Below are 23,588 nucleotides of genomic sequence, written 5' to 3' on the forward strand. Positions count from 1 at the left end.
CTGTCACATTATTCAGATTTTACACAAACAATCTGAAAATCTACCCCGTCATCAGGATAATCTACCTTTTCATCATGGAAATCTACATCACCCTGAAGTGCTTTCCATTATTTTGAGATTCGGCCCCTTTGTCCTGGGACGCTCTATAAATGCTGGTGGTCTGTCTTAGAACAGAAGTTTATAGAACAGAGTTTATATTCCAGACTGTTAACACAGCACGTGCTATAATTTAGAGTTATTGAAAAATGTGTAATACCTTTATTCCCACTTCTGTCTCCCCAAAACACAGCTCACGTTTAGACACAAAGATATGTCTTTCTCCATTAATATAGTGCAATTAAAAAATAACGTACCTGCTTGGTTTGTGGTGATATTAACAGATGCAAATTGGGGTGAGTACGGGCTCTGATCAGTGACTCCATTTACAGCTTGGATCTCAAAGGTATACTGTGTGTGCGCAAGGAGGTCGCTGATATAAACACGCGGCTCTGTCAGTCCAAGCTGGCGAGGAGCAAACTGTACATTGTCTCCACACCTCGTGCAGGCCCCACGACCTGAACCGCAGCTTTTGCAGATTATGTTATACACCAAGTCTTCACGGCCCCCAGAGTCCCTTGGAGACGACCATTCTAACATTAGAGAGGTCTCGTTCACGCTGGAGATTACGTTCTGTGGGGAGGACGGTGTTGCTGAGGAGAAACAAAGACAAATTTTATTTAATGATTTGATAAAAACCCACAAATGGAAAGTGGTGACACAGGAAAGAATACATATGGCATGCCACCTTAAGTCAAAGTCTTGATTGGGGAAATCAAAATAGCACAAATTGTAATTGTTTTCCGAAAATTACAAATTCACTTTTAATTCCCGATAATTCACATTGTCAGTGGTTAATCAAAATGGGTTTCAAGGAACACTATGGCGTTAGGAATACAAACATGGATTTCTAATACTTTACTGACCCTCTAGTAATCCATGAAAAAGAATGAGCAAAACTTACCTTTCTCCACAACCACCTCTCCTACTTGGCTGAGATCAACAATCTTAGGGAAGCATTAGGAAGCCAGGGTGCATGCGCGGCAAAAATCGCTGAGTGGCTTCTATTAAATACAGGTTATTGAGATCCAAGTATGAATTGATTGTCACAGGGAAGTGACTCAAGTGGCTATCAGGAAGACAGACACTAGAGGTGTGTTAATCTTGCAATGGAAACATTGCAGTTTCTACAAAACTGCGATGTTTTACACTGCAGGATAAAAAGTAAAGGACCACTGAAGCCAGACCAAATTGATAAGATGAAGTGGTGTGGGTGCCCTTAGAGATACTTTAATATTGGTTCCAAGATTATACACTGGGATTCGTTCTCTTGACCAGAGATATGGAGAACTGATAAGGAAATTGTCAATACTGGATATTGCTACTTTTCACAGTGTGCAGTTCCCAGTCCTAACAGCTGCTGTCAGACAGACAGCCACTAGGGGTTCTGGACTGTAAAACATTCAATTAATGGATCATGTGGATGTCCTGCTTTGTAAAGTATGCCAAATCCAAATGCTAATTGGATAGGTGGATTACGGTGGTTGCTGTAGACGTGCCATGTGTTTTCAATGCTTCTCTATGAGAGGCATCTCACTGGACACAGATTATCAATTCTGATTATCTCACTGGACATAGAATATTAATTCTGATTATCTCACTGGACACAGATTATCAATTCTGATTATCTCACTGGACACATATCAATTCTGATTATCTCACTGGACACATATCAATTCTAATTATCTCACTGGACACAGATTATCAATTCTGATTATCTCACTGGACACATATCAATTCTGATTATCTCACTGGACACAGATTATCAATTCTGATTATCTCACTGGACATAGAATATTAATTCTGATTATCTCACTGGACACAGATTACCAATGCTGATTATCTCACTGGACATAGAATATTAATTCTGATTATCTCACTGGACATAGAATATTAATTCTGATTATCTCACTGGACACAGATTATCAATTCTGATTATCTCACTGGACACAGATTATTAATTCTGATTATGTCACTGGACACAGATGATCAATTCTGATTATCTCACTGGACACAGAATATTAATTCTGATTATCTCACTGGACACAGATTATCAATTCTGATCATCCCACTGGACACAGAATATTAATTCTGATTATCTCACTGGACACAGATTATCAATTCTGATCATCTCACTGGACACAGATTATCAATTCTGATCATCCCACTGGACACAGATTATTAATTCTGATTATATCACTGGACACAGATTATTAATTCTGATTATCTCACTGCACACAGATTATCAATTCTAATTATCTCATTGGACACAGATTATCAATTCTAATTATCTCATTGGACACAGATTATCAATTCTAATTATCTCATTGGACACAGATGATCAATTCTGATTATGTCACTGGACACAGCTTATCAATTCTGATTATCTCACTGGACACAGATTATCAATTCTGATTATCTCACTGCACACAGATGATCAATTCTGATTATCTCACTGGACACAAATTATTAATTCTGATTATCTCACTGGACACATATTATCAATTCTGATTATCTAATTGGACACATATTATCAATTCTGATTATCTCACTGGACACAGATTATCAATTCCGATTATCTCACTGGACACACATTATCAATTCTGATTATCTCACTGGACACAGATTATCAATTCCGATTATCTCACTGGACACACATTATCAATTCTGATTATCTCACTGCACACAGATGATAAATTCTGGTTATATCACTGGACACATGTTATCAATTCTAATTATCTCACTGGACACAGATTATCAATTCTGATTACATATCACTGGACACAAATGATTAATTCTGATTACCGTATCTCATTGGAGGCAGATTGGCCTTTAGTTAGCAGAATGTCCTGGCACTGCATTATGGGTAATTCTTTATTGTTATTTGGGGGCTTGGGGTAGTAATGTAAAGCAACACATTTAATTAATTAAAAAAAAATTTACAAAAATATCAAATTCTCTTTTTTAAATACGTGTCCCTTTAACTCAACTATTTGAGCAGCTCGGCTGTTTTAGATTAAAATGTGCATTTCTCACGTCAAGGTTCCGTTTTAGTGAATAAAGACTGCTTTAGGATGTCACGGCCAGATTTGTACAGATGTGAATTGCAGATTTGAAAACTAGATTTCCGGCAAACAGACACAAGTTATCAATTCGAACAGAACGCAGGTCAGGAACGAACATCTCCCTGAATGCTGTATGCCTTTAATTACATCTGATGAAACGTAAACAGGCAATTTCTGTATTAAAACAAATGTGAAAAATTAACATTCTGACCTCTTTCTGCCAACTCTCCTCTCACTGGCAATTTCCGTTCATGTAACTCACGCCTTTAACACACGGCAAGAGATTCACCGATAGCGCCCAGGTCACAGTGAACAAGAATGATATCAGCCATCAGAGATAAACAGGTTCTAACATAATCCATCAATCAGGATTGGTCTGAACCAGAAAATTACAGTAAAAGGAGCTCCACTCCAAATTGTCTTTTATGGATTAATCCAGACTAGGATTAGCCTGTAATATATTTGTTATTATAACTATACAACAATAATAGAGTGCTTGTCAGATGGCGATTAAGATGGGAGCACACAGTGTTTTAAGGAAATGCATGTCAACGCATGCAGGGGACTTTCTGGTTTTGTGAATCTCTCTATCAATCCCCCTAGGTTTATCTAGGCTTCCATTTGTATTCCCTGTAGTTCTTTGCAGCTGGGCAGTTCCTCTCCTCTCTGTGTATTATTTTAGATTGCATTAAGGACCTTACTGGGAATAAACTGACTCTTTATTTTGGCAAGATTTTGATTGATTTCGCCATCCCTCCCTCCGTACTTTCCCCCCATCATGTCTGCCCACCCTCGCTAGCGAGCTTCATATTTCACCTTCTTCCAACTTCAAACCTTTAATTTAGATCATGCATACCAACATTTGCAAGCGATTAGAGGGGATCTTTGGGAAAGGCGGTATTCAGCCGGCCAGTATCTGAATCTGCTCTCATTCTGGATAATATCGACTTGGTTCTTACAAAGAAGAGACAAGGAAGCGGTTTGTTTAAATTGGGCCGTTTCTCTTTTTGGTCCCTATACCTCTCTCTAAAATCCAACACAGGAATAGTTTCCGTGTAGATGGCCGGTGAATGACAATCTAACGTGGGACTAATGCCTGCTTTCAGTAATAAATTCCCACAATACTGTACTTACGGTCAGTATCTAAAATATCCCACAAAAAATGACTTGTAATAAGCATCACATTGCTGGTTAATCACTAACCGTAAAGTTTCTTCCCAATGCTAGTGAAGATATAAACATCATTTAAATATATTTTACTCAGTCAAACTGACCATTTATGAAATAAAAAGATATTTCTATAATATAATGTCCATATCAGATATTATACAAACAGATTTGTTTCACAAATATACATTTCTCATTAAACAAAGAGGGTGAATCACAAATGCCCTGTTAATATGCAGAATACTGTACAAAACAAGTTCTATTTTCGGTCAACTATTTGGAGGAACATAACCATTTGAGGCTCAAATATTTTAAATGTCAAAATATTTGATATGTATGAGTTTTAACAGCAATGAGGTTCACACACAAACCTTAGATGCCTGCATCACCATATTAAAGGGACACTGTAGACACCCAGACCACTTCAGCTCATTGAAGTGGTCTGTGTGCAATGCCCCATGTCACTTAGCCCTACAGTGGTAATCACTGCAGTTTCTGACAAACTGCAATAATTAAAGTGGCTGTCTAACAGACAGTCTAACAGTCTAACAGACAGCCACTAGAGGGACTTCCAGGTGCTTAGACGACTTTTGGTTGTCTAAACGACGCTGGACGTCCTCACGCTATGCATGAGGACTTCCAGCATCACCGGAATCCCCATAGGAAAGCACTGAATAATGCTTTCCTATGGGGGAATCCTAATGCGAGTGCGGCCATTGCCGAACATGCGCATTAGGTCTCCCCTGCCGGCGGGGGAGGAGCGTCAGCGGAGCCTGACCAAGCGCTGAGGGACACCTGTGCTGAATTCAGGTAAGTGACTGAAGGGGTTTTAACCTATGTCTCAATAAGCAAAACTTTAGAGCTCAACACACTAAACATTATCAAAATATCTGTAGCACACAAAACAGGGCCTCAGCACACTAAAAAAGGGTATCAACACTTCAAACTTGTCCTCAATTCTTCAGAGTAGGTGTCAGCAGAATAAACTAGGCCTCAACATGCAGAAAACTCTGCCTATACACTAAACTAGGCCTCAACATGCAGAAAACTCTGCCTATACACTAAACTAGGCCTCAGTGCCTGTTTAAATGCACAAATCTTAACCTGGAGTCAGCACAAGACCTTGGCATAATGTATTGGGTCTTTTCGCACTCTACCAGGCTTCATCTTGCTGGAGTAGGCCTCCTAATAGAACACAAGGCCTCTACAAGCCGAACCAGGCATCACAGCTCAGCAAGTACGATCTCATGCCTCTCCAAACAACTTGTTTTTGTCTACATTAGTCACAATTCTCCATTGTACAGCACAATGGAGTTGGTTGCCTTTTCTCACCCATCCATGAAAGCTAAAGAAAATGCAATAGTGTAAAAGACAATTTTTACAGACATTGCTGGAGCCATCGGAGGATCTAATCTACCCATGTTAGTAGATGTTGTTATTGGACTCCCTGACCCTGCTGTCTAGACTGCAACCTGGAGAGGAGGTCAATGCAAGAGAATCCATCGTTAAAATGTGTTTTAGTACTTTGAACTCTTGGAGTCACGGCCTCCAGAGCTATAAGTGATACAAGTCCTATGGTTTATGTTTTAAAGATTTTATTGTCTTGTATCCCCTGTATGTGGGCACTTCGCTCTGTACACTTGGCCTTTGGACAACGACATTTACAAATCGATGATATATGTTAAGTCTTCTTCAAACACTCAAGAGGTCAAAAGATTAGGGCACGACTTGCTAACGGACACAAGTTTCCAACAAGAATTTTAGTTACACCCTCAAGTTGTTTGAGAAGACCAGGGGGTCTCATTTCATGATATCACTGATTTATCGAGGTCTCTCTATCATGTTTTTCTCAATGAAATACAACTCGCCTCAGTAAAACCTTGGAGACCAATGGAAAACAAAATTAGTAACATTATCAGCAGACTAAGGGTATGCCAGCCTTTTGCTGTTTGCTTCAGTCTTCAAATAGCAAAATGTACATGATTACAGGGTTACTCACTAAATAGTGAATTGTCAGTAATCAATAAAGCTGAGCTTTTACGTTCTTTTTTTAGTTATTTATTACAGGCTGAAGGTTGATGCTGCTAATAAGTGGCATACTTGAAAACGAGAGAAATCTCAATGTATCCTTCCTGGTAAAATATTTTATACATAAATTAAATATATTTCTTTAACCTATTATATACCACAAGCTAGCACTGCAGTTATGGTAATTTTTTAAAGAAACAGTATAGCATAAGAATACAAATCTGTATTCTTGACATTTTAGTGTTCCTGGCCCGAGTACTATTAGGTCCCCCTGTCTTCCCCTGTTCAGCACTGAACCGGTTAAAAACCCTTCATTACGCATCTTGTTTCCAGCGCCAAGGCTCCCTCGAGATTGAGATCAAGTGGTCTACATGGCTAAAGTGTATTTATTATGTTATTGATTTTGCTATATTATATTGTAGTTACAGTGGGTAAACACTTGGCCATTTTTCAGCATTGATTGGTGGAGAGCAGCATTTGGCCGTACATGCCTTGTTCCAATCCATTATTTCTCTGTGAGAAGGATTGCATTGGAACAGATCACGGTCGATGGAAGCAGGCACTCTGACGTCTTCGAATATAGAGAGGGCAGCTGCAGCAGAGAGGTATTGGAGCTGGAAACAAGGTAAGTAATAATTCTTTAACTTTCAGGGTTTTTTTCTCAGCAAAACGGAGGTGGACAAAAATGCAACCTAGAGTCGACAAAAAAAAATTACTTTTGTGATTATAGCTTTCATTTAATCACTTAAGTCCAGGGCTGTCTTCTCCAAGTCAAGTTAAAAAGACAAGTCAGGTTTAAAAACAGACCATCATCTAAGTGACTAAAAATGCAGAATAATTGAAACTTCAGACATGGTGAAAAATGTAAAAAATTTGCAATTGTCTTGTCAGTTCCCCAGCATTTCTGGATTAGTGGATAAACCGCAGTGAATTGTGTGAAACCGGCGTTCATGATGAAACAGAAAACGATACTAGTCTAACTTTAGTTTGTGTTTAGAGGTAAATATAATTAGAAACACTTTGTTGACGGAATTCCTTGAAGAATAACTCGATGATTGTGGCTGCGTTTAATCAGTCGAAGCCGGCGTCTCTTTCTTTTCTGCATTGTTAATTCAGAAAAGAAACACGCACATTGCCTTTGCAAATGTTTTGTGACATGGGAAAGAGCCAATTCTTTTGAAGAACGCACCTTTTTTGGGTCTGCCCAATCTCCCTGTCTTAACGTGAACTATGGATTTTGAGGTTAATATAAACAGTACAGAGGACATAGTTCTAGAGATTTAGTTAAACCTTGTCACTTTAACGTTTTCAAGCAGCCCTGAATAGCATCATCTGCTAGAAGGAACTCATTACTGGCATACTGCACCTCCAGCCTTAAATGTGGATAGTTTTTGATAGGCCCACAAGCAAATAACAGGGCGCATCAGCAAATCAGTTGTCATCAACATCATTGTAGGGATAATTTGCTTATCAGACACGAACTTGGAAACAATTTTAGAAATGGCACTTTTGTGCAGCCTGGATAAATATTAATTTTATTCAGTGTAACAGACACTGTGAGGAATTGAAGGGGCATTTCAGTATTTAAAGCATTACTCCAAGCACCATGTTCTGTTATTTGAAGTGGTTATTGTACCTGGAGTTTGTATATGCAGCGTTTTGCTTAGAAACGCTGCACATGCGGAGTTTATGCCCTTTGCTAATAGAAGTGTAAGTCACTTGTGGCCGCGTCATTAGCCAGCCTGGGACGGCTAATCCAAGTTCCGTGTGTATTCCTATGCACAGAATTGCATTCATTGGCTGATTATTGACGGGATCGGCATCTGGTTTCTGTAGTAATTGGAAGTGTGGCATTAAAGCAGGAAGGACGCGTGACGCACTGCGGGGACTCTGATAAGAGGGTAAACTGTTGAAAAATAGTTTGCCCCATTATCAGGACACGGGGGCAGGGTACTACTAGCATCATAACCACTACGGCAGGCTGTAAATATAACGATGCTTAGGGTAACCCATAACGTCCAAACTGGAAAAAAAAAAATCCAATTTTGATATTTTAGCCTACAACTTGCAATTCAGTTGGCTATTCTGCGCAATCCCCAGATTAGTCAAAAGCTCCCTGTGCCTTTAAAGGTTGTGCATGAAATCAGATCAGGATGTTGAATAGTTAATCAAGGGAAGCTGTCATACAATGAATTACTCTGAAAGTTTTCGTTCCACTAACGACAAACTATTAACTCGTCAGTATTAAGTAAGTCTGTTAATAATTCTTTCTCCAGTTTTAAACACGTGCGGATGATACAGTTACATTGCTGCGGGCTAGAATTAATGTGACCTGACAAAAACATGAAAGGCTCTCTATTTAACATATTTAAAGAATTGTGTTGTGCAGACTTGGTGTACTGAAAATTGATAGTAATATGGCCTACAATACTTTATTTAGATATAGACACGTCCTATTCAGCAGGGTAGGTGGAAATGGTATTTAAAGGGACACTATAGTCACAGTTTAAGTTTAATGACGATGTTTTTGTATATACATCGTGCTCCTGAAGTCTCACTGCTCAATTTACTGCCATTTAAGTGACACAGCCTGCACGACGACAAAATGGTTTCATATTCAATCACATGTTAACTTACTTTAAAAGTGTTTAAAGTTCAATTTACAGAGTAGGAGATAATCACACACAGGAAGCTCCTGCAGGGTCTAGCAAGCTATGAACAGAGCAGGAGATAAAATATTCTAAATTAAACAGAATTTGCGATAATGGAAGTGTAAACATTAGATGTCTCTTTACAGGAAGTGTTTTGGAGGCTGTGCACGTCACATGCAGGGAGGTGTGGCTAGGGCTGAATAAACAAAGGGATTTAACTCCTAAATGGCAGATAACTGAGCAGTGAGATTGCACTGGCATGATCCATACACCAAAACTGCTTCATTGGGTGAAAGTTGTTTTGATGACTATAGTGTTTCTTTAAATTAAATGCCTTTAAGCAGCAACTGTGAATTTCCACTCCCCCAGAGTAATAGGCATTGTTGTTTTCTCGAGTGTTAAGGGCACATGATCCCCCGGCCCACGTTCTAAGAACAAGAAGTTACAGCAAGTATCTTAAACTCTACCCCCCAGGAGTTGTTGAACTATTGCTCCCATGAATCTCTGGGAGTTGTAGGCCATCAACATCTGGGGTCAAGAGTCAGATCCCTGGATTACCGTGTGGAGTACATTGCAGGCCAATTATGAAACTTTGTGGAAAAGTTGGACCCAGGATCATTAATATCTCTGATCAACTAATCAAACTAATATTGCAATTGTAAGAATATGTGATGAACCTTTTCAGCCCTAATCAATAAATATGTTTTAATGCTTCGGGAAAAAAATGCAGATCTCTGCTTAATTTTAGATCCTAGACCCAGTCAGCGTCAGCACTGGTAATCAAAGGGTTTAATTGTTGGACTTATTCCACGCTTGTGATAACATTGCATCCAATAGAGAATAGCATCTAATTGAAATAATGAACATGTAACTCTTACTGGAATTTATAATAATAGGAGACCACATTTACCCTCCATTTAAAAACACTTTCCATGAAAGACAAAAAAATCAAATCAAAACAAAAACTCGAAATGAGTTAATTACTGTTATTATTAACATACTGACTGTATATATGTTAACACAGACCAATAGGATTCATTGAAATGAGGAATCAAAGGGTTCATTTCAAAATCATAGCAAGGAGCAAAGTATTTGCAATAAACTGGTCTGCCCCAAGGTACAGGACAATAGAGAAATGATTTCTTTAATATTTCTACTAAAAACAGACTTGCCAATTCCTTCCCTCCATTGTGGTATTTTGTGAATTATGAGAATGGTGTTGCATTTTCGATAACTAATTCAGCAGTATCCTTTTTGATGCTTACTCTTGGTATTCATGAAACCCTTGGTGGATTGGCGTGCATGACTGGCACACAAGTTGGCCTAATTCAAGCCAGGCTGAGGTCCTCTACTTAATTTCACATGCCTGCCCTTTACCCTCTCCCACAAGTGCCCTGCTTCACAGGATACCAATGTTGGAGGGTGTGCTCCTGTACACTGTTAAATTTATTATCGTAGATATAGTAAAATATATGATCGGGTTATGATTTCAGCCAGTGATACTGCCATTTCTCGGAGCCCTTTAATTCAGGAGATAAAACCCATACGTACTTGTACATGGCATCTGCATTGGATCCGAGTCCATGCGGTAGTATCCAGTCCGACACACGCAGTTTGTAGCTCCTTCGGACGTTGTACGACTGTTTATAGGACAATGCATGCAACTCTCATCGCCTTGATTCGTCTTGAACATCCCAGACACGCATGCTAAAAAAAGAAATTAAATTATCATTAATTAGCGATTAAATATATACATAAAATATACAAAACATAAGATTGTTGTAATAAAATATTTTTTTACAACCTATATCACTCTAACTGCTCCTATAAAGTTCACAGCTGTCACAGTTAACCGCACATCATAGAGACCAAAGAGACCAATATTGTGCAGCCCCAATATTAAGCCTCAAAGCTCCCCTGCCTACTACAAAATGCACTGTTGCTCAGAGCACTGAACCTATTACATGTCAAAGCACATTTTGTAGAAATAAATATAGTGGGGGGCACTTTATTCTAACAGAAGCTGTATCTTAGGAAAATAGGTCTTTCACTCCTTATCTACTGGTAAATATTGTATCTGCAGCTATACAAAATTTGAGAATAACGCCATCATTTGCTGCGATTAAGTCAAGAAAATATCGTCATATGGTCATAAATGTACTGGACCTGTCTTTTTTATCTAGAATTCTGGGAATTAGTAATTTTCTGCATGCCTCAACTGATGGTGTAGCTCAGGTTTGGACACATTATACAATTAGTTACAATGCTCAGGATACAATTCCAGAAGTGTTCTACCCCAAGTCTAGATCTCTCCACCTGTTGGTTACCCCTAGACTTGTTCGATCTTTCCACCCATTAGTCAAATTTAGCCTAGGTTGATCTCCCCAACCATCAGTCACCCACTAGTCTAGGTTGATCTCCACACACATCAGTCTCCCCTAGCCTAGGTAAATCTTCTCGACAGTAAATCACAGCCTAGATCAATCTCTCCAACCAGTCACCCCTAATCTAGGTCAATCTCCTCACTAATCAGTCAAACTTAATCTAGGTCTATGTCCCCATCGGTCAGTCACCCCTTGCCTAGGCAGATCACCCCATCAGTCAGTCACCTTTATCTTAGGTTGGTCTCCCCACCCATCATTTATACCTTATCTAGGTTTCTCTCCCCATCCATCAGTTACCACTGGTTAGTCTCTTATTGCAGACAACTCTGGAAAAGTCTGGGTTAATTTTCTCTCGTCAGCTAATCGAAAGAAAGGTTGAAATGGCTTACTAAACATGTTCCCCTGGGTCTGGATAGCAGCAAATGATAACCCTTCAGTCCCATATAATGAATATTACTCTCATCCTACTTATATCACCAGAAGGGCGAAGTTGTGAGGTTAACCCCTGGCCCTGACTAATAAAACCGCAGTAGTCATGACTCCGCTCTTTTCACATATATGTGATTAATATTTCAGGTGAAAAATGGTACCACTAGCTCCTAATCGGATTAGCCTGCACAGACTTGGTTATTTGAACACCATCAATCTGAGTAAATAGTCTGCTGGACAACAGTAATTTAATAAAAATAAATTAGCCCATTTGCTAAGCAACTGCTCGAAGTTCCCAGCAAACTTCAAGTGTCGGCGTACTCTTTCTTTTTAAATAAAATTAATTCAACTCAAGGTTTTCTGGGGCTATAGCACAGTCCACATAACTAATGCTGCAATGGACTCGTACGGGTGGCATATAAGATCACTTTTCTTAAAGACTAAAGAGTCAGGAAAAGCGTAGTAAAACGACACGACCATTACTACAATCCCGCTCCTGCCCACCCACTGCGTTTTATTTACTATCGCAGATTGTACCTATAGTGGGAGCGATAGGAGAGAGATAACATTAGTGCAGTAACTTAACTCTTAATTTAATTGTATCTATTTTTTGTCTTAGAACGGCCTTTAGAACCAAAACAATACATTTTGGTATTTGAGTATTTTAAGATGAATTTTGCATATCGGAATCATATTTTGACCTCAGTAAATCATCAAAAGATGCATCATTCAGTATGATTTAGGTGGATCAAGTAAAGGCAGCAACAGAGGGTGCAAATTGATTTACCAAAACAACACATGGTTCTTTACACTAATCTACGTTACTTAACCCACTAGATGGCCCACCTTGTGTCGTCCAAAAGGAGAGTATCTAGTTATGTCCTGACACAAATTCATATTAATAACAATTCTGCTAATTGAACTTTACGTTAAACCCAAACAGGAGATAATTTCTCCAAAGACATCTTCAGCCTGGATGGTGAATGTCACTTGGTCCCGTCATAATTTATGTTCTCTAAATTTCAATATGTACTTAGTGAAGGAGCAGAAGGGGTTTCTCCCCCGGGGCACCCAGCTTATGTCCATTTACTGAGAGGTGAAAACCTTAGTGGAGATTTATGTGGATGTCAATGATTTGGTAACTTTAGAACAAGCATCTGTCCTCTCACCGCACGGCTTCATCGTGAGTTGTACATGGCGCATGTTGCTCTCATACGGCGTGTACAGCTTGAAGACAACAAGGTGATTTAAAGACAAACACTTTTTAATTTATGAATGTATTTGGGATCATAAACAGTTCTTTTAGCCTGGATTTAACAAATCAGTTTTACATTTGCTTTGATTCTGTGTTTAACAAAACCTCCCAATACCAGGGCAAACTCTCGGCCAGACATGTCTTCTTATGAATGGTGTTCTACACCCACACACAGAGTTATAAGTCCATTGAGAGACTCTGATAGCCATTTTGGTATAACATACTGCTATTTTCACATTTTGAACCCAGGCCTGATATGGATTAAATGTGTTTGGATTTCTCCCAAAAATGAGGGAAACATTAAATGGTTTTGACCATTTACCAGGACACGATTTTTTTTTTTTAATTTTTTTTTTAATTTTTCCCTTGAAATCTATATCTCATTGAAAAGCAATGTGGTGCAATTTCAAGATTGGTTGAAAAACTATATATAATAAAATAATAATATATTTTTTTTTGTCCAATTTGGCAGTTTTGCGTGAAAATGTGAAATTCCATATTTTTTCTCCATTTTCCACAATTCTCCTTTATTGTAAATTCCTATGTTTAGATGAACATCTGACTTCCAAACGCTCGGCCCTGCAAAGCATTAAAGTGTAAGCTCTTGAGCCAGGGATATCAGTTTTATCATTTATAACACTCGGGTGGCATAAAACAAGCAAAGTAAGTAAAAAGAGGTTAATGCACAGATTTACTGCTTGTACAAACCTCACAGGTTTCTCCATCATGCAAACGCTACTATGGGAGACCGGGGACAGATAAAATTAATAAAGTGTTTTTTTTGCTTTTCATATAATAGCTCTTTGAAGACATTTCCTATTTACCAGCAGAGTGTTTGCTGAAATTGTACGCCCCCTATCTCACCTGTGAGATGCTAAATATTGATTTAGTACCTTCTGAGACCATGCCTGCTTTGGAATGTGTCGTTTTAAATCAAAATGACTTGGAGGAAACAAGCACCACTTTGCTGGGGGTCCCTGATCGCATTACAAGGGGCACACAAAGTACAACTCCGAGGACCACTCTCTCTTTGGAAAAACAATAACAATTTTATACCTAAAAGTCATAAACTAGTTTTAAGAATGAGAAAGTAGTGCAGCGCACTCAGACTACAAAAATACAAAAAACAAAGAAGGCTACTAAAATGCCTAACTAAGTATAAATATGGGGATTTGGTTCCACCATATGGCCATATGTTGTTAAGCCCACCACTACTTTCAAAGTACCCCATTATCGGTGGGTCCTACACTACAATGTGGGAGACAAATAAATAGTAATAGTGTCATAAATAAAATAGTGTTAAATACTAGTAAGAGCATAGTGAGTATACAAACAAAAGTGATGAAAGCAATTAAAAGCAGTGTTAAAACTAAATAATTAATGTGTAAGTGCTGAAAATGAGTATACTCACTAATGCAGATGACTGTGTTCACTGGAAAAAATAATAAAAGTGACTAGACTAATGACAAACTCCTCCTTAATATACACACCTGTGGCCACCTCTAAAGGAGACACTGAAGCTGGGGGGGCCTGGGCGGGGTGCTTAACCCCTAAGGAATCTGGTCTGGACTCCAAATATAGTATTAACAGAGAAAGGATAGGGGGCACTCCCGAGACCTGAATTTTGCATGAAAGGTGCTGCCGCTGTGACCAAAATTTCATGAATGAGAAAGTAGTGCAGCGCACTCAGACTACAAAAATACTACAAAAATACAAAAAACAAAGAAGGCTACTAAAATGCCTAACTAAGTATAAATATGGGGATTTGGTTCCACCTTCTGAGACCATGCCTGCTTTGGAATGTGTCGTTTTAAATCAAAATGACTTGGAGGAAACAAGCACCACTTTGCTGGGGGTCCCTGATCGCATTACAAGGGGCACACAAAGTACAACTCCGAGGACCACTCTCTCTTTGGAAAAACAATAACAATTTTATACCTAAAAGTCATAAACTAGTTTTAAGTGATTTCTTGAACATCTTTGTCAAAGTAATGGCATTTAGTGACAAAGTAATGGCATTCTAGCGCCAATCAGGATGGGTATAAACTGCCAATTCTGGTGGCCAATGACTGACTGGGGACATAGTAGCATAATGTATTGATCCAATCAGGATAGAAAGAATGCTAAAATGTTGTCAATGTGCGAGAATAGATAAGAAAGGAAATGACATCATTAATAGTGCTTGCTAATAGTGAAAGTGTAAGAGGCTGGTGCATTAACTGGTACTAACATCACTAACAGGGGATACTTTATGGTGAAAGTGATCCCTCCAGAATATTCACTATAATTTCCATCACTAATAGGACTTGTCAATAATGGTGATAGTAAACCTCATTAGATATTACATCACTAATAGTGGATGTGAAACTCACCTGTATATTCACTAGGAACGAGCAGGTGTGTAGTATACGTGGTAGGTTACGGGGCGTGCAAGATAATTATTCGATATAATAGTGATTTTATTTTCTTTATATTCCATTCATTATAAGACAGATTTAATCTTCTCACACGATCTGTCATCGTTATGTTATGTCAGTAACGCGGGAAATGGTCAGGTCTGAGCAAAACCCATCCCGGCTGCTGTCTGTTCATCAAATACTGAACTGTTTAATACTCTGCTTCAGGCTGAATTCAGTCTAACTGGAGATAAGCATCTTATCCCATCTATCAAACCCCATCTAGGGATCAGAGAGACACTCACTCACTCACAGCACACTGTATGTCTAACACACACACTGTATGGCTGTCTATCACACTCACTCACTCACAGCACACTGTATGTCTAACACACTCACTCACAGCACACTGTATGCCTACCACACTCACTCACAGCACACTGTATATCTACCACACTCACTCACAGCACACTGTATGTCTACCACACTCACTCACAGCACACTGTATGTCTACCACACTCACTCACAGCACACTGTATGTCTACCACACTCACTGACTCACAGCACACTGTATGTTTACCACACTCACTCACGCACTCACAGCACACTGTATGTCTACCACACTCACAGCACACTGTATGTCTACCACACAAACTCACAGCACACTGTATGTCTACCACACTCACAGCACACTGTATGTCCACCACACTCACTCACAGCAAACTGTATGTCTAACACATACACACACACTATGGCTGTCTACCACACTCACTCACTCACTCGCAGCACACTGTATGTCTACCACACTCACAGCACAGCAGTATGTCTACCACACTCACAGCACGCTGTATGTCTATCACACTCACTCACACCACACTCACATTACTGGGTATTGTATCCTGTCACACTCACATTACTGGGTATTATATCCTGTCACTCACATTACTGGGTATTATATCCTGTCACTCACATTACTGGGTATTAAATCCTGTCACTCACATTACTGGGTATTATATCCTGTCACTCACATTACTGGGTATTATATCCTGTCACTCACATTACTGGGTATTGTATTCTGTCACACTCACATTACTGGGTATTATATCCTGTCACTCACATTACTGGGTATTATATCCTATCATACTCACATTACTGGGTATTATATCCTGTCATACTCACATTACTGGGTATTATATCCTGTCACACTCACATTACTGAGTATTATATCCTGTCACACTCACATTACTGGGTATTATATCCTGTCACACTCACATTACTGGGTATTATATCCTGTCACACTCACATTACTGGGTATTATATCGTGTCATACTCACATTACTGGGTATTGTATCCTGTCACACTCACATTACTGGGTATTGTATCCTGTCACACTCACATTACTGGGTATTATATCCTATCACACTCACATTACTGGGTATTATATCCTGTCACACTCACATTACTGGGTATTATATCCTGTCACACTCACATTACTGGGTATTATATCCCGTCACACTCACATTACTGGGTATTATATCCTGTCACTCACATTACTGGGTATTATATCCTATCATACTCACTTTACTGGGTATTATATCCTGTCACACTCACATTACTGGGTATTGTATTCTGTCACACTCACATTACTGGGTATTGTATCCTGTCACACTCACATTACTGGGTATTATATCCTATCACACTCACATTACTGGGTATTGTATTCTGTCACACTCACATTACTGGGTATTGTATCCTGTCACACTCACATTACTGGGTATTGTATCCTGTCACACTCACATTACTGGGTATTGTATCCTGTCACACTCACATTACTGGGTATTGTATCCTATCACACTCACATTACTGGGTATTATATCCTGTCACACTCACATTACTGGGTATTATATCCTATTACACTCACATTACTGGGTATTATATCCTGTCACACTCACATTACTGGGTATTATATCCTATTACACTCACATTACTGGGTATTGTATCCTATCACACTCACATTACTGGGTATTGTATCCTATCATACTCACATTACTGGGTATTGTATCCTATCATACTCACATTACTGGGTATTGTATCCTGTCACACTCACATTACTGGGTATTGTATCCTATCACACTCACATTACTGGGTATTGTATTCTGTCACACTCACATTACTGGGTATTATATCCTGTCACACTCACATTACTGGGTATTATATCCTATTACACTCACATTACTGGGTATTATATCCTGTCACTCACATTACTGGGTATTGTATCCTGTCACACTCACATTACTGGGTATTGTATTCTGTCACACTCACATTACTGGGTATTATATCCTGTCACACTCACATTACTGGGTATTATATCCTATTACACTCACATTACTGGGTATTGTATCCTATCACACTCACATTACTGGGTATTGTATCCTATCATACTCACATTACTGGATATTGTATCCTATCATACTCACATTACTGGGTATTGTATCCTATCATACTCACATTACTGGGTATTGTATCCTGTCACACTCACATTACTGGGTATTGTATCCTGTCACACTCACATTACTGGGTATTGTATCCTATCACACTCACATTACTGGGTATTATATCCTGTCACTCACATTACTGGGTATTGTATCCTGTCACACTCACATTACTGGGTATTATATCCTGTCACACTCACATTACTGGGTATTATATCCTATTACACTCACATTACTGGGTATTATATCCTGTCACTCACATTACTGGGTATTGTATCCTGTCACACTCACATTACTGGGTATTGTATCCTATCACACTCACATTACTGGGTATTGTATTCTGTCACACTCACATTACTGGGTATTGTATCCTGTCACACTCACATTACTGGGTATTGTATCCTGTCACACTCACATTACTGGGTATTGTATCCTGTCACACTCACATTACTGGGTATTGTATTCTGTCACACTCACATTACTGGGTATTATATCCTATTACACTCACATTACTGGGTATTATATCCTGTCACTCACATTACTGGGTATTGTATCCTATCACACTCACATTACTGGGTATTGTATTCTGTCACACTCACATTACTGGGTATTATATCCTGTCACACTCACATTACTGGGTATTGTATCCTGTCACACTCACATTACTGGGTATTGTGTCCTGTCACACTCACATTACTGGGTATTGTATCCTATCATACTCACATTACTGGGTATTGTATCCTGTCACACTCACATTACTGGGTATTGTATTCTGTCACACTCACATTACTGGGTATTATATCCTGTCACACTCACATTACTGGGTATTATATCCTATTACACTCACATTACTGGGTATTATATCCTGTCACTCACATTACTGGGTATTATATCCTATCATACTCACATTACTGGGTATTATATCCTATCATACTCAATTTACTGGGTATTATATCCTGTCACACTCAACATTACTGGGTATTATATCCTATCATACTCACATTACTGGGTATTATATCCTATCATACTCACATTACTGGGTATTATATCCTGTCACACTCACATTACTGGGTATTATATCCTATTACACTCACATTACTGGGTATTGTATCCTGTCACACTCACATTACTGGGTATTATATCCTGTCACACTCACATTACTGGGTATTGTATCCTGTCACACTCACATTACTGGGTATTGTATCCTGTCACACTCACATTACTGGGTATTATATCCTATCACACTCACATTACTGGGTATTGTATCCTGTCACACTCACATTACTGGGTATTGTATCCTATCACACTCACATTACTGGGTATTGTATCCTGTCACACTCACATTACTGGGTATTATATCCTATCACACTCACATTACTGGGTATTATATCCTATCACACTCACATTACTGGGTATTATATCCTGTCACACTCACATTACTGGGTATTATATCCTATTACACTCACATTACTGGGTATTGTATCCTATCACACTCACATTACTGGGTATTATATCCTATCACACTCACATTACTGGGTATTGTATTCTGTCACATTCACATTACTGGGTATTATATCCTGTCACACTCACATTACTGGGTATTATATCCTGTCACACTCACATTACTGGGTATTATATCCTGTCACACTCACATTACTGGGTATTATATCCTATCATACTCACATTACTGGGTATTATATCCTGTCACACTCACATTACTGGGTATTATATCCTGTCACACTCACATTACTGGGTATTATATCCTATCATACTCACATTACTGGGTATTATATCCTATCATACTCACATTACTGGGTATTATATCCTATCATACTCACATTACTGGGTATTATATGCTGTCACTCACATTACTGGGTATTGTATCCTGTCACTCACATTACTGGGTATTATATCCTATCATACTCACATTACTGGGTATTATATCCTATCACACTCACATTACAGAGTACGTCAGGGTGCCTTCGGTTTCCAGTAAGAATATATTTGCACACGGACAGTAAATATGGCGGCAAGATTTACTAACCAGACATGTCCTGAATTAGCCTTTCACAGAACAGTCACTCACTAAATAAACAGCATCCTTTCAGGGTACACATATTGATTCTGACCTCATTTTTTATGTTGTATATTACCATTTTACTTCATTTAGCAGAAATCTCTGGCAGGCAGAACATATCTCCATTGTTCTTAAGGAAAGTATCTCACACAGACGTCAACATTCTAAAAGCATCATCGCTTCTTCCCAACACACAGACAGCTATCTCTAACAAGACGGCGGTGTGCGAGTACATTAAAGCAATTACAGGCTGATAAATGCACAGTCTGCATTGGGGAATAGTGTGACTACAAATTTCACAGAGTATATTCTTTATACTGCAAAAAGAAAAACAGGACATAAAAAATCTCCCAACTACTCAAAATGATTCCAAATGCTCTTTTAGTAACATTTGCCATTAAATGAGGGGGACTGGGGGAGAGCAAAACCAACAAAACAATAAATGATTTTTTCCCCCATCTCTACTTGACATAATGTTCTTGTTTGATTTTGGCCTTTGAATTGATTTAAATATGTGCATGTTTGGAGAAAATGTCAATAAACCAACACAATCTAGGATATTCTTTGTGTACGGTTACGGAATGCCTCCTGGGGGCGCTATCTGGAGAATTTGAATCCTTGTTTTAGGGACAACACAAACGCCAACTGCTTTTTGTAGAACTAAAAAAAGTGTCTAATGACTGGCCAGTAAATGGCATATGGAACATAGGGTATCATCCACTAATCCTGGAAAATATGGGGAACTAATGAGGAATACAAGCTTCTTAGGAACAAAAAAAACACACAAGAAAGAGTAGGAAGAATGCAAGTGAAAAAATGATTCAAACTCAGCTGTTTTGGACAAATATTTAGAATTTCCTGTCAATTCCCTACAATGCCTTGAGTAAATCAAACTGTCAATTGACTGCACAATGATCAGGTTTGTGAACGGTTATTGACACCTTGGGGTAAAACGTGCCATTTGTGGGAAAAGCACATCTGACAACCCCAAGTTCCCGGTTACTGAAGGGTTAAACCAATAATGACGCCCTGTGTGACCCGGCTGAGGAATGTTACCTGCAGAATAAGCCAGGTTAAACAAACTCAGCTACCTGGCAGGTCCCCCAATCACTCAAACTAATTGCTTTATTTATAATGTACCTTTCCCCAGGGAAGACAACCTTGTCTGTGTCACCAATTGGACAATGTTTAACTTGCACCGGTCTCCAGACTCATCAATAAACCATGGGGAAGCCAAGGGTGCAGAGTGTTCCTGTTTTAATCAGCACTTCTCCTGTGTGTAAAACGATGGGACTAAGATAAAGTGGGGGATGTTTAGAAACCCCCATTTGTTTATTCCTGGGAGATGCAGGGCTGGAAGAACAAACACTAAGGTTCTATGCCAATTATCCATACACACGTAGAGGGAAATGCGGATGCAATAAATGCATTATGCTGCAGTTAATCAATTGTGCTGCAGAAACGAATTCAGCTGCAGTAAACAAGTGCGACAGCAGCAAATTCATACAGTTTTAATAAATGTGCCGGACTACAAAAATTGCATTTTGTTGTAGTATATGTACTCAGCTGCAGAAAATGCATGTGGTTGCAGTAAACTTATTCGACTGCAAAAAATGCATTTGGATGAAGTAAATGTATTTGGCCGCAATAAAATACTGGGATACTGGTGCTTTGCCAAAACCCTCCTTCTTTGGCTCGGAAGGCCCCCATGTTACAACAGAGAACATTCTGCTCTTTCTTCGGAGGTCAAAAAGCAAATTAATCATAAGTCTTCCCTAGCTGTGGTTCTATACCCCACCCCATGTATTGGGAGTGGAGGTTCCTTAATGGGTCATGGTGATTTTACAAGCAATTCCATTATGGCTCATATAGGCCTTTCAGGAACCTATAAAAGTCAGCAATAGTCGCAGCTGGAGGTAGGAGACCGTCTCTCCTCCCCAGAGAGTCCCTCGTAAAATGTAAATAAATAAACCTTGTACAGTGCCATTGCACGATATGGTCCTTTTAACCAATAACTCAAGGAAGGTGAGCAGGAGATCAAAGCTGGGTTAACAAAGAAAGCTTTCATGCAGTAAATGTCTTCATGTTTTAATTGGTGTTAAATTCACAATAATCTTATCTGCGCCATATCTTGCTATCTTCCAGCTCATAAATAAGGCATTACATGGGCTTTAAAAGCCTTTTTAAGGCAAGCCATAAACTTGACGAACTGGGTTTGGTCCAGTAGAGGTGAAAGGTGAAAAGTGTGACCTTAATTTTTAGAAAATATAAAAAGCAGAGGTAGAGGATCCAGGCAATGTATCTTTCTGGCCCCAATTTATTTAGAGATTATTAGACTAATACAGCATCATTGTTTTAGCCAGAGATTATTATACAACAGCGCTGCCTGTCATTTCACTCAAAGGGTTGTTAATCTGTAATAGATCATGCCATTTTTATGTCCAAGTAAATCTTACCAGAACGTATGACGCTCCTGAGGTTAAAAGCAGTTTGTTTGCTGTAAATGTAATTTACTATAACATCCTATTTAAGACCCCTAGATATTTGGGGCCTATAACTCCACCTAAGTATACTCATGTGCAATATTTATTTTTTCACTATATCTCTGTGTTTTGTACCCATACATTGAGAGCAGTTTATAGTGCCGACTGTGCACATAACTTCAATTCTCCGTATGACTGCCCCTTTCTATTTGCCCCCCATCTATTTTCGCTATCACCCCTGATGAGACTTTGAACTTGCAGGGGTGGGGTCTTCGGCCTTTGATTCCGTACTGACACGTTATGTCATATTTTATGGAATAATTCACTGTATAGCAATCTGTAGTCCTGTTCATTCCTACAGTGCTAGAAAACACAAGTGATCTGAACTCTCTGCACTATCAGTTGTGATTAAGAGACTTTCCCACCTTGACATCACTACCCCAGCTCTAAATTCCCTGAAAATTGAGTTAGATTTGCTAAAATGTGAGATATTTTTTTTTCTGGACTGTTCAACAAGAAAATAAAGCTTTACAAAATAATACAATCAGCCTTAAATGGACTGACATCTGAGCTCTCGAGGCTGTAATGTCTGTAAACAGAGGCAGAATGTGCAAACACAGACAACCACACATGTTACATCCACACATGCATTGCACATGTGTACGAACAGTCATATACACCCAGGGATATGCAATATACAACAGACACACGCATTGCACAGTAACATGCACATATTTAGCTACATATGTATGTGAACATTGCACCTAAACACACACAAAATGTTTAGCTTAGCTGTCTAATAACCCAGAGCAAGGAGTAATAAAATGTGGCCTGTTTACTCCCCATTGATATTATCTTGCACCTGCAAAAACAAATAGTCATCTATTAATTGATAACGTGGATTAACGACACCCCCTGTCTAAGGATGACAGAAAGATAAGTCGTTTCACCAGACCTTATCAATAAAGCTACTCTCTGCAAAGATATGAAAGTGGCTTCCTGATAATCCCATAATAAGAGGTGGCGTGTGTACCACCTAATACAAGCTAATGCTCTCTAAATAGC

At 38.9% G+C, this 23,588-nt stretch overlaps 1 protein-coding gene across 4 annotated transcripts in view; it reads right to left on the minus strand.

Moving 5' to 3' along the window:
- The window catches only part of EPHB2 (EPH receptor B2), a 200,120-nt gene that overhangs the window by 33,264 nt on the left and 143,268 nt on the right, over window positions 1-23,588 (minus strand). For all 4 annotated transcript variants that reach the window (XM_063436983.1, XM_063436982.1, XM_063436981.1 and 1 more), the window contains exons 4-5: window positions 10,559-10,714; window positions 354-689 (exon numbers count right to left, since the gene is read on the minus strand). In XM_063436983.1, the coding sequence (XP_063293053.1) occupies window positions 354-689; window positions 10,559-10,714 (492 nt within the window). The remainder of the gene's footprint in view (window positions 1-353; window positions 690-10,558; window positions 10,715-23,588) is intronic.

This window comes from Pelobates fuscus, chromosome 11 (genome assembly GCF_036172605.1).
Source record: "Pelobates fuscus isolate aPelFus1 chromosome 11, aPelFus1.pri, whole genome shotgun sequence".
Taxonomy (NCBI): domain Eukaryota; kingdom Metazoa; phylum Chordata; class Amphibia; order Anura; family Pelobatidae; genus Pelobates; species Pelobates fuscus.